Source organism: Oncorhynchus kisutch, linkage group LG28 (genome assembly GCF_002021735.2).
Source record: "Oncorhynchus kisutch isolate 150728-3 linkage group LG28, Okis_V2, whole genome shotgun sequence".
Classification (NCBI taxonomy): Eukaryota; Metazoa; Chordata; class Actinopteri; order Salmoniformes; family Salmonidae; genus Oncorhynchus; species Oncorhynchus kisutch.
Window position 1 is genome coordinate 5989342 of NC_034201.2, and position 13715 is coordinate 6003056.

Below are 13715 nucleotides of genomic sequence, written 5' to 3' on the forward strand. Positions count from 1 at the left end.
CGACTCGTCAGAGAAGAGCAACAGACCTACAAGCCCTACAAGTCCAGCCTCTCTCAGCCTATTGCGGACAGTCTAAGCACTGATGGAGGGATTGTGCTTTCCTGGTGTAACTCGGGCAGTTGTTGTTGCCATCCTGTAGCTGTCCCGCAGGTGTGATGTTCGGGTGTATTGATCCTGTGCAGGTGTTGTTACACGTGGTCTGCCACTGCGAGGACAGTCAGCTGTCCGTCCTGTCTCCCTGTAGAACTGTCCTAAGTGTTATTTCATAGTTTTGACGTCTTCACTAGTATTCTACAATGTAGAAAATTGTACAAATAAAGAAAAATCCTGGAATGGTAGGTCTGTCCAAACTTTTGACTGGTACTGTATATGTGCGTGTATATAATCATTTTACTACATGTACTCTATTATGCGAGCGGAAATAGTTGTAAGTAGCATTACTGTTGTCCATTAGTTTATTTCAAATCAGGGGAGAGTGGTAAGGGTTGGGATTTTGTTTTTTTTAAATATACAATTACGGTATCCAATACAATCAAAAATACTAAATAAATAATAGGTAATTACTTCAATTAAAACTGAACATGTAGGTGCACCAAAATAAATCACCGGATGTCCTCATTTGGGAGGGATTGCCCCACTTCCCCGACCTAGTAAAGAAGACAGGCTGTCTGTCCTAAAAACCTATATGGAAGAGAATGACTAATATTTCTTCAATATCCCTCTGTGGAAATTGCTAAGTGATATTGAGCTCTTCAGAATGTAGTGGGGTTTGATGGAATGTGTATTGCATTAAGGCGAGTTCCCTTTAAAGGACTGCAGATAAGGATGGTCCACTACAACACAGCACAGAGTACTAGTGTTCAGTCTGCAGTGTGCTCGGACAGTCCACTTGTAATGTGCAGTAAAGGAACGATTTGGTCTACGTTCAGACAGTCTACGCTTGATGTTCACTAACCCCTCAGGGTTCAGTGAGTCAGCCTTTGAATTTGGAACTAGCCTTGATAATTCTGCAAAGACATTGATAGTACTTTATACTCGTGGTACGGACTATGCTCTCTAACCCCATACCTTTGTCAGAATGACTATGTACATAGAAAGGAGCAGAGGCCTTTCTGAAGGACTACAGATACAGTACAAGCTTGATTCTCTCTAGTACAGTATGGAGTAACAGCAGAATAGCTTGGCCCTGCATCCTACAGGGAAGCTCTGTCCTATGTAGGCTACATGTCTTATGACAGTCAGACCCTACACCCTGCCTGGCTCTGAGATCTCTATGCGGAGCCAGCGGTCATCCTGCACAGCCCAGACATGATGCACAAGGAGTCGCTAGAGCGCGATGAGCCAAGTAAAGCCCCCCCCCAGTCAAACCCTCCCCTAACCCGGACAACGCTGAGCCAATTATGTGCCGCCATATGGGACGCCCAGTCGGTTTTGACACAGCCTGGGATCGAACCCCAGGCTTTAGTGAAACCGCAACATTGCGATGCAGTGCCTTAGACCACTGCGATGCAGTGCCTTAGACCACTGCGCCACTCGGGAGGCCCTGATCAGCAGTATTTCAAACTCCAAATGATACTGATCGTTCTGGCATCATCTTTGCATTATTGCTGTCAAAATGTCACCCTTTTTACAGGTTTCCTTATAATGCTTGGATCAAGTGGTTGTTTCCAATTCCTTACTGAATGAGGTTCTTGTAAGTTGTTCTGAATATGGTAGATGATATTAGAGAATGAGAAAGCAAGGTTACCTAAGGAATAGTGTGTAGAAATACAACATGATGGAACATCATTGTTCGGATCCCAGGGTAGAACCTGTTCTTGTGGGTTAGCCTATGTGGTCCCCCCCCCCCGTTAGTCCAGTCTAATGTGGCAGAACTGCTCTCATAGGGATGCCTGTCTGGCCTGGAACACTTCCCTAAACAACCCCAAATGTGATATACTTTGAACAAAGATGCACTTTCTGGGGTTCCATCTATAATTGTAAAATCAATTATTTTCAGTGCTTAAAGGGATACTGCGAGATTCCATAAATTGAGACGTTTTTTTTTCTACTTACCCAGAGTCCGATGAACTCATGGATACCATTTTTATGTCTCTGATGGCAGTATGAAGGAAGTTACAAATAGTTTTGCGAGCTAATTCTAACTAGCGTTAGCGCAATGACTGAAAGTCTACAGGTACGCTAGCGTAATCGAAACTACCTTAATTGCCAGAATGTCACAGTGTCTCTTTAGTAAGAGGAGGCCAAGAAGCTGTTAGTTTAAAGGAACAGTTACATAAATCAAAAGAGTATCAGGAAAGATCTATACTTGACCAGCAATTATACTGGTGAATTTAACCCATCAGTAGCTCATCCTTTTTTCTGTCCATTGGAAATCTGTGACAAGATGATGTGACAATAACAGAGTTACCATGCTTCTATCGTATACAACATTCACATTGATGAAACATCCATTGACAGCTCTATAAATCTGGGTGAACTAACAGCTAATCAAAAGGTCCAGGTTCCACCATCTCACTCACTTTAAGCAGATACCATAATGCTTTTGGCGTCAATCTTTAGGAACGCTAGTTGCAGTGCATTCAGAAAGTATTCAGACCCCTTGACCTTTTACACATTTTGTTACGTTGCTGCCTTATTCTGAAATCTACACACAATACCCCCATAATAATAAAGTGAAAACTGGTTTTTAGAAATGTTTGGAAATGTATTCAAAATATAAACAGAAATACCTTATTTTCATAAGTATTAAGACCCTTTGTTATGAGACTCGTAATTGAGCTCAGGTGCATCCTGTTTCCATTGATCGTCCTTGAGATGTTTCTACAACTTGGAGTCCACATGTTATGTCTAATCAATTGAATTTAGCACATGTCTATATATGGTCCCACAGTTGGCAGTGTATGTCAGAGAAAAAAAACAAGCCATGAGGTCGAAGGAATTGTCCGTAGAGCACCGAGATAAGGATTGTGTCGAGGCACAGATCTGGGGGAAGGGTACCAAAAAAATGTCTTTGGCATTGAAGGTCCCCAAAGAACACAGTGGCCTCTATCATTCTTAAAATGGAAGCAGTTTAGAACTTCCTCGAACTGGCCGCCCGGCCAAAATGAGCAATCGGGGGAGAAGGGCCTTAGTCAGGGAGGTGACCAAGAACCTGATGGTCATTCTGACAGAGCTCCAGAGTTCCTCTGTGGAGATGGGAGAACCTTCCAGAAGGAAAACAATCTCTGCAGCACTCCACCAGTCAGGCCTTTATTGTAGAGTGGACAGACGGAAACCACTCAGTAAAAGGCACATGACAGCCCGTTCAAAGTTTGCCAAAAGGCACCTAAAGGCCTCTCAGACCATTAGATACAAGATTCAATGATCAGATGAAACCAAGATTGAACTCGTAGGCCTGAATGCCAAACGTCACGTCTGGAGGAAACCTGGCACCATCCATATGGGGAAGCATGGTGGTGGCAGCATCATGCTGTGGGGACGTTTTTCAGAGGCAGGGACTGGGAGACAAGTCAGGATCGAGGGAAAGATGAACGGAGCAAAGTACAGAGAGATCCTTGATGAAAACCTGCTCCAGAGCACTCAGGACCTCAGACTGGGGTGAAGGTTCACCTTCCAACAGGACAATGACCCGAAGCACACAGCCAAGACAATGCAGGAGTGGCTTCGGGACAAGTCTCTGAATGTCCTTGAGTGGCCCAGCCAGAGCCCAGACTTGAACCCGATCTAACATCTCTGAAGAGACTGGAAAATAGCTGTGCAGCATCCAACCTGACAGAGCTAGAGAGGATCTGGGAGAAACTCCCCAAATACAGGTGCGCCAAGCTTGTAGAATCTTACCCAAGAAGACTCCAGGCTGTAATCGCTGCCAAAGGCGCTTCAACAAAGTACTGAGTAAAGAGCCTGAATGCTTATGTAAATGTGATATGACATTTATTTTATTTGTATAACTTTGCAAATATTTAATTGTGGGCTATTGTCTGTAGATTGATGAGAAAAAATATATATTTTAGAATAAGGCTGTAATGTAACATTTGGAAAAAGTCAAGTGGTCTGAATACTTTCCGTATGCACTTTATATACAAATCCATACAAGGGGCCATCAATACAATTTGCCCAATTTTGTAAGCACCATTCTACCCTGACATTCTCAGAAGTTCTCCTAATCCATTGCTGATTGGAGCACCTGTGTACATACCACGTTTTGCAGGGAGTGGCTAAGGGTTTAGTACGTCGAACTGAAATTATTTTTATCTCTAAATTATCTGAGCCATTTCAAGATGAGCTGTCAGTGCCATCTGCACTTGCTGGAATCAAACAAGGGAATGTCTAAATCAGAACAAAGACCATGCATCATAGATCAATAGGACACATGTTATTTTTAGTCCAAATCCAGCTGTACACATCTCTCACAAGCCTTGTTAGAAAACACTTAGAGGAGACAGAGCCTCAGAACTGTCAACAACTTCCTGTTAGGTTAAAAAAGGAGGGCTAATGATCATTCTCACTGCAGGGGGTAAACTCACACACACACACACACACACAGAGTGAGCTATCGCAGCCAGCCAGATGAGGCAGAGGGAGATAGGAGCTCATCCTCGGGTTTTAACCTCAAGGTTCTTTTTTTCTGCAATGGCGACAGAGTTGGCGGAAAGCTATGGGGATCTCCAGCCAACTTTGTTAGTTATGTAATGTCCTCAGACTAATCCTTGACTGAAAGCATCCCAGCCTCTTACTGCTGTAGGCTCCATGTATCCTTGTGATTCCCGATAACAAGATAAACCAACCACAATACAAAATAAACAACCCCAGCTGACAAACAGTAAGGAATCTTCACCTATGACAAGATTACCAACAGTGTACTCCTTGTACCCTGCTCTTCTCATTAGGTCTGGTTCAGCACATAGTTTTGTAAAGGATGAGCATTGAGGAAATTAATGTTAAAATCGAGACTTGTATAGAAAACAGTCTAGAGGAGAATACTGTGCTTGATTTACATATATACGCTTCTACTACCCAATTTAGAGCAGCACATAGCCTGATGAAAGCCTAGTAAGCCATATTCCCAGGCTCTGGGAGTCAGTCAGTACGACAGAATGTTCCGGTACCGATACAGAGGTCTGCCCTTGCTACCAGCTAACAACAAACATTCCCATAACTTTAGAGTCTCATTAGGTCATTACCTAACGTTTTCAGAGAAATGTTCCAGTGATGCGCAAGGCCTGTTTCCAAGAGACCCTTTCATGGTTGCCATGTTCTCAAAATATAAGATATTAATGTTCTAGAAACATTCCATGGGAACGTTGCAAGAACATTCCTGTGCATCTGTCGTCATGACGTCGCCTGATGGTCCCAAAGAAACGTTCCCCCCCCCCAAAAAAAATGTTATTGCTTCATTACACATCACTCCTTGTTACTGTGGCAGAGCCCATCAAGGCTGTGATTGGTGAACCACTGAGCGATTCACAGCTCTTTGTTGGCAAGGTTAGGGACACACTGAATGCTTTTAACAGTGTTTTCAATTGACATATTTGACACACATGACTACAATGCACATGTTCATTTATATACAGTAATTATTAGTCAACTGTAATTATGTCCTCCCCTGGGATTTGAACTCACAACCTCTTGGTTCACAGCATTCCTATTTTTCTGCTACACCATCATGTCTGTGTCAGGTTCTGACTATTCTCTTATCATTGATTTGATTGACTTATTTCTGCCATTTTAGGACTTTTTGTATAGTTGTCTAATGTTGGTGGGGGCATATAATTTGGAGTTAATGTTACTCCTGAATAAATAAATACATTCTTGAGTACTTTTACCAGAGCTGAGAAAGTGCATTCCCCCTACTGCTTACACCTATCCAGTTATTTCAGATCTACACAAGTGCCCAGGAAGAAGGGCTTAGGGTTCGTGTCTGGACAGGGCCTATACTGGCCTAATAAGCACTTAGGGATAACCCTTATTGGGATAGTGGTTAGGGCATTAGTCATCGGTGCTGGTGGTCTGGGTTTGAGACCTCCTCGGGGAGTCATACTTTATTTTGCTAAGAATGCGAGAGCAGTATGTTAATGTCATTATTTGGCAATCTTTACAACACCCCTAACTTACCTAATTAAAATAAGTCCCTTGTCGAAAGATGAGAATGAGTAGGATTACCCTTTCAGCACAAACGATGACCACATTTCCACTACCGCTCATAAATGATCAATTTTTATTCATTCTACATAGCTGAGCATCTGTCCATCCGTCTTCTTGAAATGCACTTTGAAGTAAATATCGGCTGTGTTAAAAGTACACACTCATGATCATTGATCATAGTGCTTCAGGAGTGACATTAAAACTGGGTAAAATGATCCACCAACATTGGACAGAAAGACTTCAAATGGCTGAAAAAGTACATACATTCCGTGTGTGGCCTTCTGTTCTCTTTCATGTCAACATAAAGCAGATAAAACTGCCTGAACATTTTCAGGGGGAAAAAAAGAAGAAAAAAACACCCCAAAGCCATACAGCATGAAGCAGGAAGACTTGGATAAACTACAGCCGTGTGTAGAAGAAATGTAGAGTCACAGGCAGTACAGTACAACAGATACGAAAAGTGATACGAAAAGTGGCACAAACAGAAGAAACAGTGTGCTACTTGGAAGCTTAACATAATCGTTTTCAAATGGAGTCGCAGGCTCTCTTTGAGGTGCTGTTTTAATGTTTTCCCCCCTCCAGACAAAGCACTGCAGATTATCATCAGGTTCACTATAACACCACGCTCCTCTCTGAGTCAATAGCCACATTGTCTGACTGGTGACCAGAGAGATAAGACAGGAACACCACACGCACACAGATAAATGGGCTGTAATAATAATAATTGTTATTATGCAGTAAAACAACAGGCTGACTGACCCATCAAACGGAGAGAAAAAAAAAACCCAGCAGTTTCATAATGGACCTGGGAAATGAGGAACTGTGTTTACCTAAGGGCAATTTTAAATTAGCAGAAGAATTCAAATCAAATGTTACTTGTCACATGCTTCGTAAACAACAGGCTAACAGTGAAATGCTTTTAGGGCAGAGCCGTATGAAAGTAACACGGGGTGAAAGTAAGATGGCCATTTTCTCAGATAACACAGAAGCTAGAACGACGTAGTAAAGTCAGCACTTTCCTAAGGTGGAGGACGAGCTCCCTGCAAAGAAACACCCCAGTCTGACCATGTTTCGCAAAATTTGGTTTTGGCCGATGTAAAGTTGCGTTTAGTCGTTCAAGGTTCCAAACGTATGCATTTTCTTACCCTATCTAGTGACTAAATGACAGCATAGGTTTAAAGTATCATGCTAGCTAGGTGCTAGGTCTTAGGTGTTAGCCTGGGAGAAGTTACAGGAGAGACAAAAGTAAGACAATGTAAACTGATGACCTGGAATAAAATAAAGTCAATGTTTAAGCACTGGCCACTGTATCTAGTTCATATTGCTTTTATGTTAGTGTAACGGATGTGAAACGGCTAGCTTAGTTAGCGGGGGTACGCGCTAAATAGCGTTTCAATCAGTGACGTCACTTGCTCTGAGACCTTGAAGTAGTGGTTCCCCTTTGCTCTGCAAGGGCCATGGCTTTTGTGGAGGGATGGGTAACGATGCTTCGTGGGTGACTGTTGTTGATGTGTGCAGAGGGTCCATGGTTTGCGCCCGGGTATGGGCGAGGAGACGGTCTAAAGTTATACTGTTACATTCGCAAATATCAACAAAGGACCGAATGTTACAAAATTAAACATGACCTCATTAAAATGATGTCTTAATAAATCTACTTGGTGGATCAGATTCTCACAAGCTTTTATCGACAGGTTAGTGGTTAAATATTCTGGGAGTCAATTACGTTATGTCAAGCCATGGAAATGTGGTAAGCAAGATGAGTTTGCCGTTGGGAAGAGAATAAAGACGTTTATTCTATCAAGATTGGTAGGGCTAAGCATGAATAGTCATTAAAAATGGTGTAAAACATCTCCCACTACGTCCCCATTTAAAGTGAGATGAGAAATGGTTTAATATAGTGTGATCCATTTTAGTTTGATTCATGTTGTAAAGCAAAATATTGTGGTTGAGCAACATTGCGATGTTGACGCATGGTTCATTTTCATACATTTCAAACCTATAGCACTAATTATTCAAATAGACAGAAACATTCAATTATGGCTGATAGTAATTGACTTGCATAGTTAAATAAAAGTTGAAAAAAATAATACAATTACATTTGTTTAACGCAGGTACAAAAGTAAGATTGTGGTCGTTCTGTTCTCTGGTCTATCACTATAGAATTGAAATGACATTTACTAATAACAGAGTTGTTTGTCATAAAATATGGTGTCTCAAGCTTATCGATCTCTTGAGTAATTACTCATTCCTAACAATGCAGAGAGAAAATCAGAGAATGAATAACACAAGGAATGGATAGAGAATCAGTAGTGGTAACTTGGCGTTATACAGTACACAGGTCAATCAGCCATATTTAGTTAAATCTACTGTCTTTGAAAAAAAGGATAGTGTCATGGAGTCCACATAACACCAGGTGAGGATGACAGATTAAAGGAAAGCTGCCTGCAGGTAAGGGAGAGGACATACGGACATGCCTGGTGCCCAAATTGATGACATATGTCGCGCAATGAGAGTCGAGTGTGGAGACGAATGGTCAGTCATCCTGATGAGCCCTTCCCAGCTAGCTAGTTTATATGCTGGGCTGGCTAGCTCGCACCAACAACAGCATGGCCCTGGTTAAAACTTGGAAAAGAAAGTTGTGTTCATTTTGAAGGGCGAGAGGGAGAAGTAACTTGTAGTATTTGGTCACCATCTGGATGTCACCGTGACATGCCAATTAGCTGAAGTAACAAGCCGGTGTTAATGACCAGTGCAACGGTGTTGGGAGGATCTTTGCTGACGTGAGGTGCATCCCACCGGGCTATTACATGTCGCAGGCGGTATCTAACGTGGCCAATTTGTTCATTTTATTTAGAGTAGGATAGCAGCCTGCATGGGAAATATCGTGTAATATTGGTAGTAACCATCTGGATGTCACCGTGATACATTCTACACTGCTCAATGGGGAGAGTTTGCGCTGCAAGCTGGGAACACAACACAGGGCACGGTGTCCTTCACTCCCGCTTGCCGCAGCAAGGAGAGGAAAGTAGCTAGGATAGTGTCTCCAATATCAGGCCAGAGAGACAGCTAAAGCACATTTATTGTAGGCTAGTGATTTGTACAACTAAGTCATTAATAACGTCTACATTTCTGTAAAGTATAATAATTACTCTGATAGAAACGGAATGATTCTGAACACTCCAAAGAAATTCAAAAACATGTCTAACAGAAGTTTCTAGCTACAATGACACACTGGCTAGCTGGGAAGGGCTCATCAGGACGACTGACTGAACCAAATCCGTTCGTCTCCCCTCGACTATCGCTGCGCGACATATGTCATCAATTTGGGCACCAGTGTCACGCCCTGGTCGAAATATATTGTGTTTATCTTCATTTATTTGGTCAGGCCAGGGTGTGGCATGGGTTTTTGTATGTGGTGTGTTGGTATTGGGATTGTAGCTTAGTGGGGTGTTCTAGTTAAGTCTATGGCTGTCTGAAGTGGTTCTCAATCAGAGGCAGGTGTTTATCGTTGTCTCTGATTGGGAACCATATTTAGGCAGCCATATTCTTTGAGTTTTTCGTGGGTGATTGTCCTTAGTGTCCTGATGTCCTTGTTCTGTGTTACACAAGTGTAGGCTGTTTCGGTTTTCGTTACGTTCATTTACGTTTATTGTTTTGTAATGTTTGTGTTTAGTGTGTTTGTCATTAAACATGAATCGTAATCTACACGCCGCATTTTGGTCCGATCCTTGCTATACACCTCTTCGTCAGAGGAGGAGATAGAAGAAAACCGTTACAACCAGACGTGTCAGCTAAATTCTGGACCTGATTGTGCCCCCCCCCTCTCTCATAACTAACTACAAACAAAAGTATGGCCCTTCTCTTAATTGTGTTTAACAGCTTTCAGGCAAATTTCATGTCAAGAAGATTTAGTATTCTATGAGACGTTGGTTAATAACCAAGATCTGAGAAACAGATTTGGAAACAATGGAATAATCAGCACATTAAAAGAGTAGAGGAATGGAAGCTCCAGCGCCCAGTTTTACAGGGGACAAGGCTGTGAGCGCTCAGCCATGGTGGTGTGACTGCTGCCAGGGGAATCCAGAGGAAGAAACCTAAGTACGGGCCTGGGTGGGTGAGTGACTGGGTGGGTGGGGGTAGCGAAAGACAATACAATACAGTGCCTTGTCTGTGTGACCTGATATTTCTGCGATTTCAAAGGTCTCTGATTGAGTGTCTCTCTGGGGGCCTGGCATTTCAGACACCCTAGTGAAGGCAGACTGAGGGACGCAGGCCCTCTTTCATAGCCCCTGGAGAGGGTTCACAGGCTGGGTTACTCACACATTCACAGACGCTTTAGCTTTGGCTGAAAACCTCCCACTATGATACAAGGGTATAAAAATAAAAAAATGCTCCCACCAGTCCAGTATTTAATTCATGGTTAAACCTGCCACGTGAGACTGTGTGTGGACCCAAATATCCAAGACCTGACAGGTCTGGGTCCAAATTGTCTCTCAAACCCAGGTCAGGTCCTGTTTGATGGAAATCGGATCTCGGGTCTATGTAACTACAGTTGATAGACCCGAATGGCCCTGACCACAGCTCTGCATATTTATTTTACGCTAATAAGGTGAATTTATTGAATTATAGAAGGCCTAGCCAACATATAAATACCTATGTGTAAACCAGAAGAGCAACTTGGCTGATTAACATTATTGAACATTCTTTCACTCCTGTCCAATCGGGTCTGGTCTAAACCCGGACCTGTTAGGGTTGGGTCTAAGTCTGGTTGTCATCGGGTCCAGGTCTGATTGTTCTCGGGTCCATTCGTGTCAGATCCCACTTTAAAATTAAAATTAAAATAAAGTTCTGGTCTTTTCGGTTCTGGATCTGATTGTCCTCTGGTCTGTTTAGGTCCGGATCCAACTTCTTGGACCGGAGAAGACCTCTAATGTGGTATCTAAAGAGACTATTGAATCATTCCTTTAGTGTGGGACATAGTTTAAGTGGAGTAGGACTGAGATTGGGGCAGGCATTACCTGCTAACCGTGTGTCAAACTGCAGGGGCGTGTTGCGGCTTGCAGCAGCAACCAGTGAGATAGCACATTGCTGCGTTTGTGACTCAGAGGACAGCAGCTGCAGTGCAATTCAAATGGCAGAGGGTTTTCCTGCGAGAAATGAGAGAACCACTTGACAAGGGAAACACTGCCGCTAGGAACTAAAGCTGAGAGACGGTGGACGGTCCTGGGCGTGTTCTGTTGGTCCATGTTTACTGTACATGGACTGTGAGGAATAGGGTTACTGTGTAATACTGTACCTCACTATACACCGTGTGAGCGAAATGTTTTGCTTCGGAAACCGTGTTTTCCCACTCCCTTGAGGACATGGGAAAACTAAACGAAGCAATAGTTTCAGGCTGCTGTATGAGACACGTTTGCGAAAGTGAAATGTGAAGAAAACAATTGTTACGCGCTGCGGCCACTGTCAAGATGTTCCCAAACCAGCTGTGTGTTGCAGTGGTGTTACCGTGGTGTGCGCAGTGAGGTCCCCAGCTCATTGAGGGCTTTGATTTGGGCTCTCACGCCAAAGGCACATTCAACCACACCAACAGATGTGGCCCTGCATGTATGCTGCCCACATTAGGAAACACTTCCATGTGGCAAGCTATGACAAGACAAGGTGATACATTCTTTCACAGGCCCTGCAGTCTCCCACCATTCCACCACACACACACACACACACACACACACACCTCCAAATGTCCTCTCCATCGAGTCATTTTTACCTGTTGTTGGATCCAATTCGATCTCCTCTTTCTCTTTGCGCTCTCTCTCCTCTTTCCGTGCCCTTTTCCCCCCACTCTTTTTCCCTTTCCTCTCCTTCTTCCTGCCCTCCGACATGCTGTCAGTTGAAAGTGTAAATCCTCTCAGGAAAAAAAATCACTGACAAAAACAGGTAGTCCTGTGAGGAGCGTGTTACGCTAGACTCTAAGCTTGTCAGAGCGTCTCCCCTCCTATATAGACTTGCACCAATCACCCACAGTAGGGAAACACCTACTCACAGCAAAGCAAAGAGAGAGAGAGAGAGAGAGAGAATGAAAGAGACGACCGAAGAGGGGGAGAGAAAAGTAAGGAGACCGGCTAAGGAGAGAAAGGGGAGGGTAGTGAGAGAGACCTAGGGGGTGAGCAGGGAGGCATTTCTCATTTGCTGTATAGGAAATTAACTGTTCCCTGCCTAGAACTATCCGATAAACACAGCCTCTTCTAGGCCCTCATGCTGGAGCGGAGACTTGAGAGGTCCAATCCCAAATCAACCCCTTCCACTCTCGCCCCTCTGCCCTACACTTGCATGTTCACACGCGTAGGGGCAATCTAGACCCTAAGTTAGCCACTTCGACCATCGCTTCAGAGCGAAGTGGAATCACATAAGGCACCACATTATTGAGTTTGCGCAACAACAACAAAAAAATATGCAGAGGCGTGCCTAATGATATGCCACGTGCATTTGTTTATGTCTGATTTCGTCATTTGACACGTGTATAAGATGGCATGGGATTTGTTTATTTGAATGTCATGCTTGTTTTATTATTTAAAAGCGGAACATGAATTGCATCATTCAAATCACCGGTGTGTCCCGAACTTGATGGTTTTATTGATCCTCTCGCTACTGTCAGGAAGTCACCCTCGAGTTTCGTCAGGAACAAGTGACAACAGAGGGCCCTCGGAGCGAGTTGATAGGGGTCTGGGGGTGGTTTGGGATTCACAGAGACCACAGAGCAGAGGTGATGGCCCATATAGCAGGCCACCTGTAGCCTCCCCCAGCCCCAGCCCCAGATACCTCTAGCCTGGAGCATATCTGGTCTTTATGACTGACCCTTGCACCCCTGGAGAGGGGCCAGTTAACCCCTCCCCCATACTGACCACCCATTGGGTCTGCCCCCTGTGCATGTTGGCTAGGGGGTCTCTACATGCTCCCCAAACTCACACAATGTGGTTCTGAATTAGGTAATAAACACTGAAACCTAACAAGAGGATATGCATTGAAAACAATGAAAACTAGAAACGTCACAATGCATGACATATGCATATGCTCCTTACACACAATCATCCATTTCCTCTCCACACCTCTCCCTCTCCCCTTTTTACTCCTCTCTCTCTCTCTCTCTCTCTCTCGCATTCTCTGGCCCCTTTCTGCCTCTCCCTTTCTCCTCCCTGTGTCCTCCTACCCCTGCCGTGCTAGCAAGCCACAGCATGTCTGTGGTTGCGTCTCTCTCTGCCGGCGCATCGTCATCACCAACCTGAGGAGCGAGCTCTATCTCTCTCTCACAATCACACACACACACATGCAGTCTGTCTTACACATCCAGCAACACTGCACAGCAATCATACAGTGTAAATTACTGCTGATATATTGATGTAATTAAATCCAATAGCCTGACAAATAAACGTTTTCTGATCTCAGAAGCTTGAAGAACCACTCACACATATCTGTCAGAGACAGACAGGTCGAGTGACGAAGGAGGTGAGCCCCTCCCCTCATTAAAAAGAGCCACTCGCCCGCCCTCTGTTCATTCTCGAGCAGGCCGAACTTCC

General features: G+C 43.8%; 1 protein-coding gene across 4 annotated transcripts in view; it reads right to left on the reverse strand.

Annotated features, from left to right (window-relative positions):
• LOC109872824 (pro-neuregulin-2, membrane-bound isoform-like) overlaps window positions 1–13715 on the reverse strand; it is a 116875-nt gene that overhangs the window by 60555 nt on the left and 42605 nt on the right. For 2 of the 4 annotated variants that reach the window (XM_020464176.2, XM_020464177.2), the window contains exon 1: window positions 11909–12249. The exons of the other annotated variants lie outside the window; for them this stretch is intronic. In XM_020464176.2, coding sequence (XP_020319765.2) covers window positions 11909–12023 — 115 coding nt within the window. In that variant the 5' untranslated portion in view covers window positions 12024–12249. Of the gene's footprint in view, window positions 1–11908; window positions 12250–13715 lie in introns of those variants that run through there. 4 annotated transcript variants of the gene reach the window in all.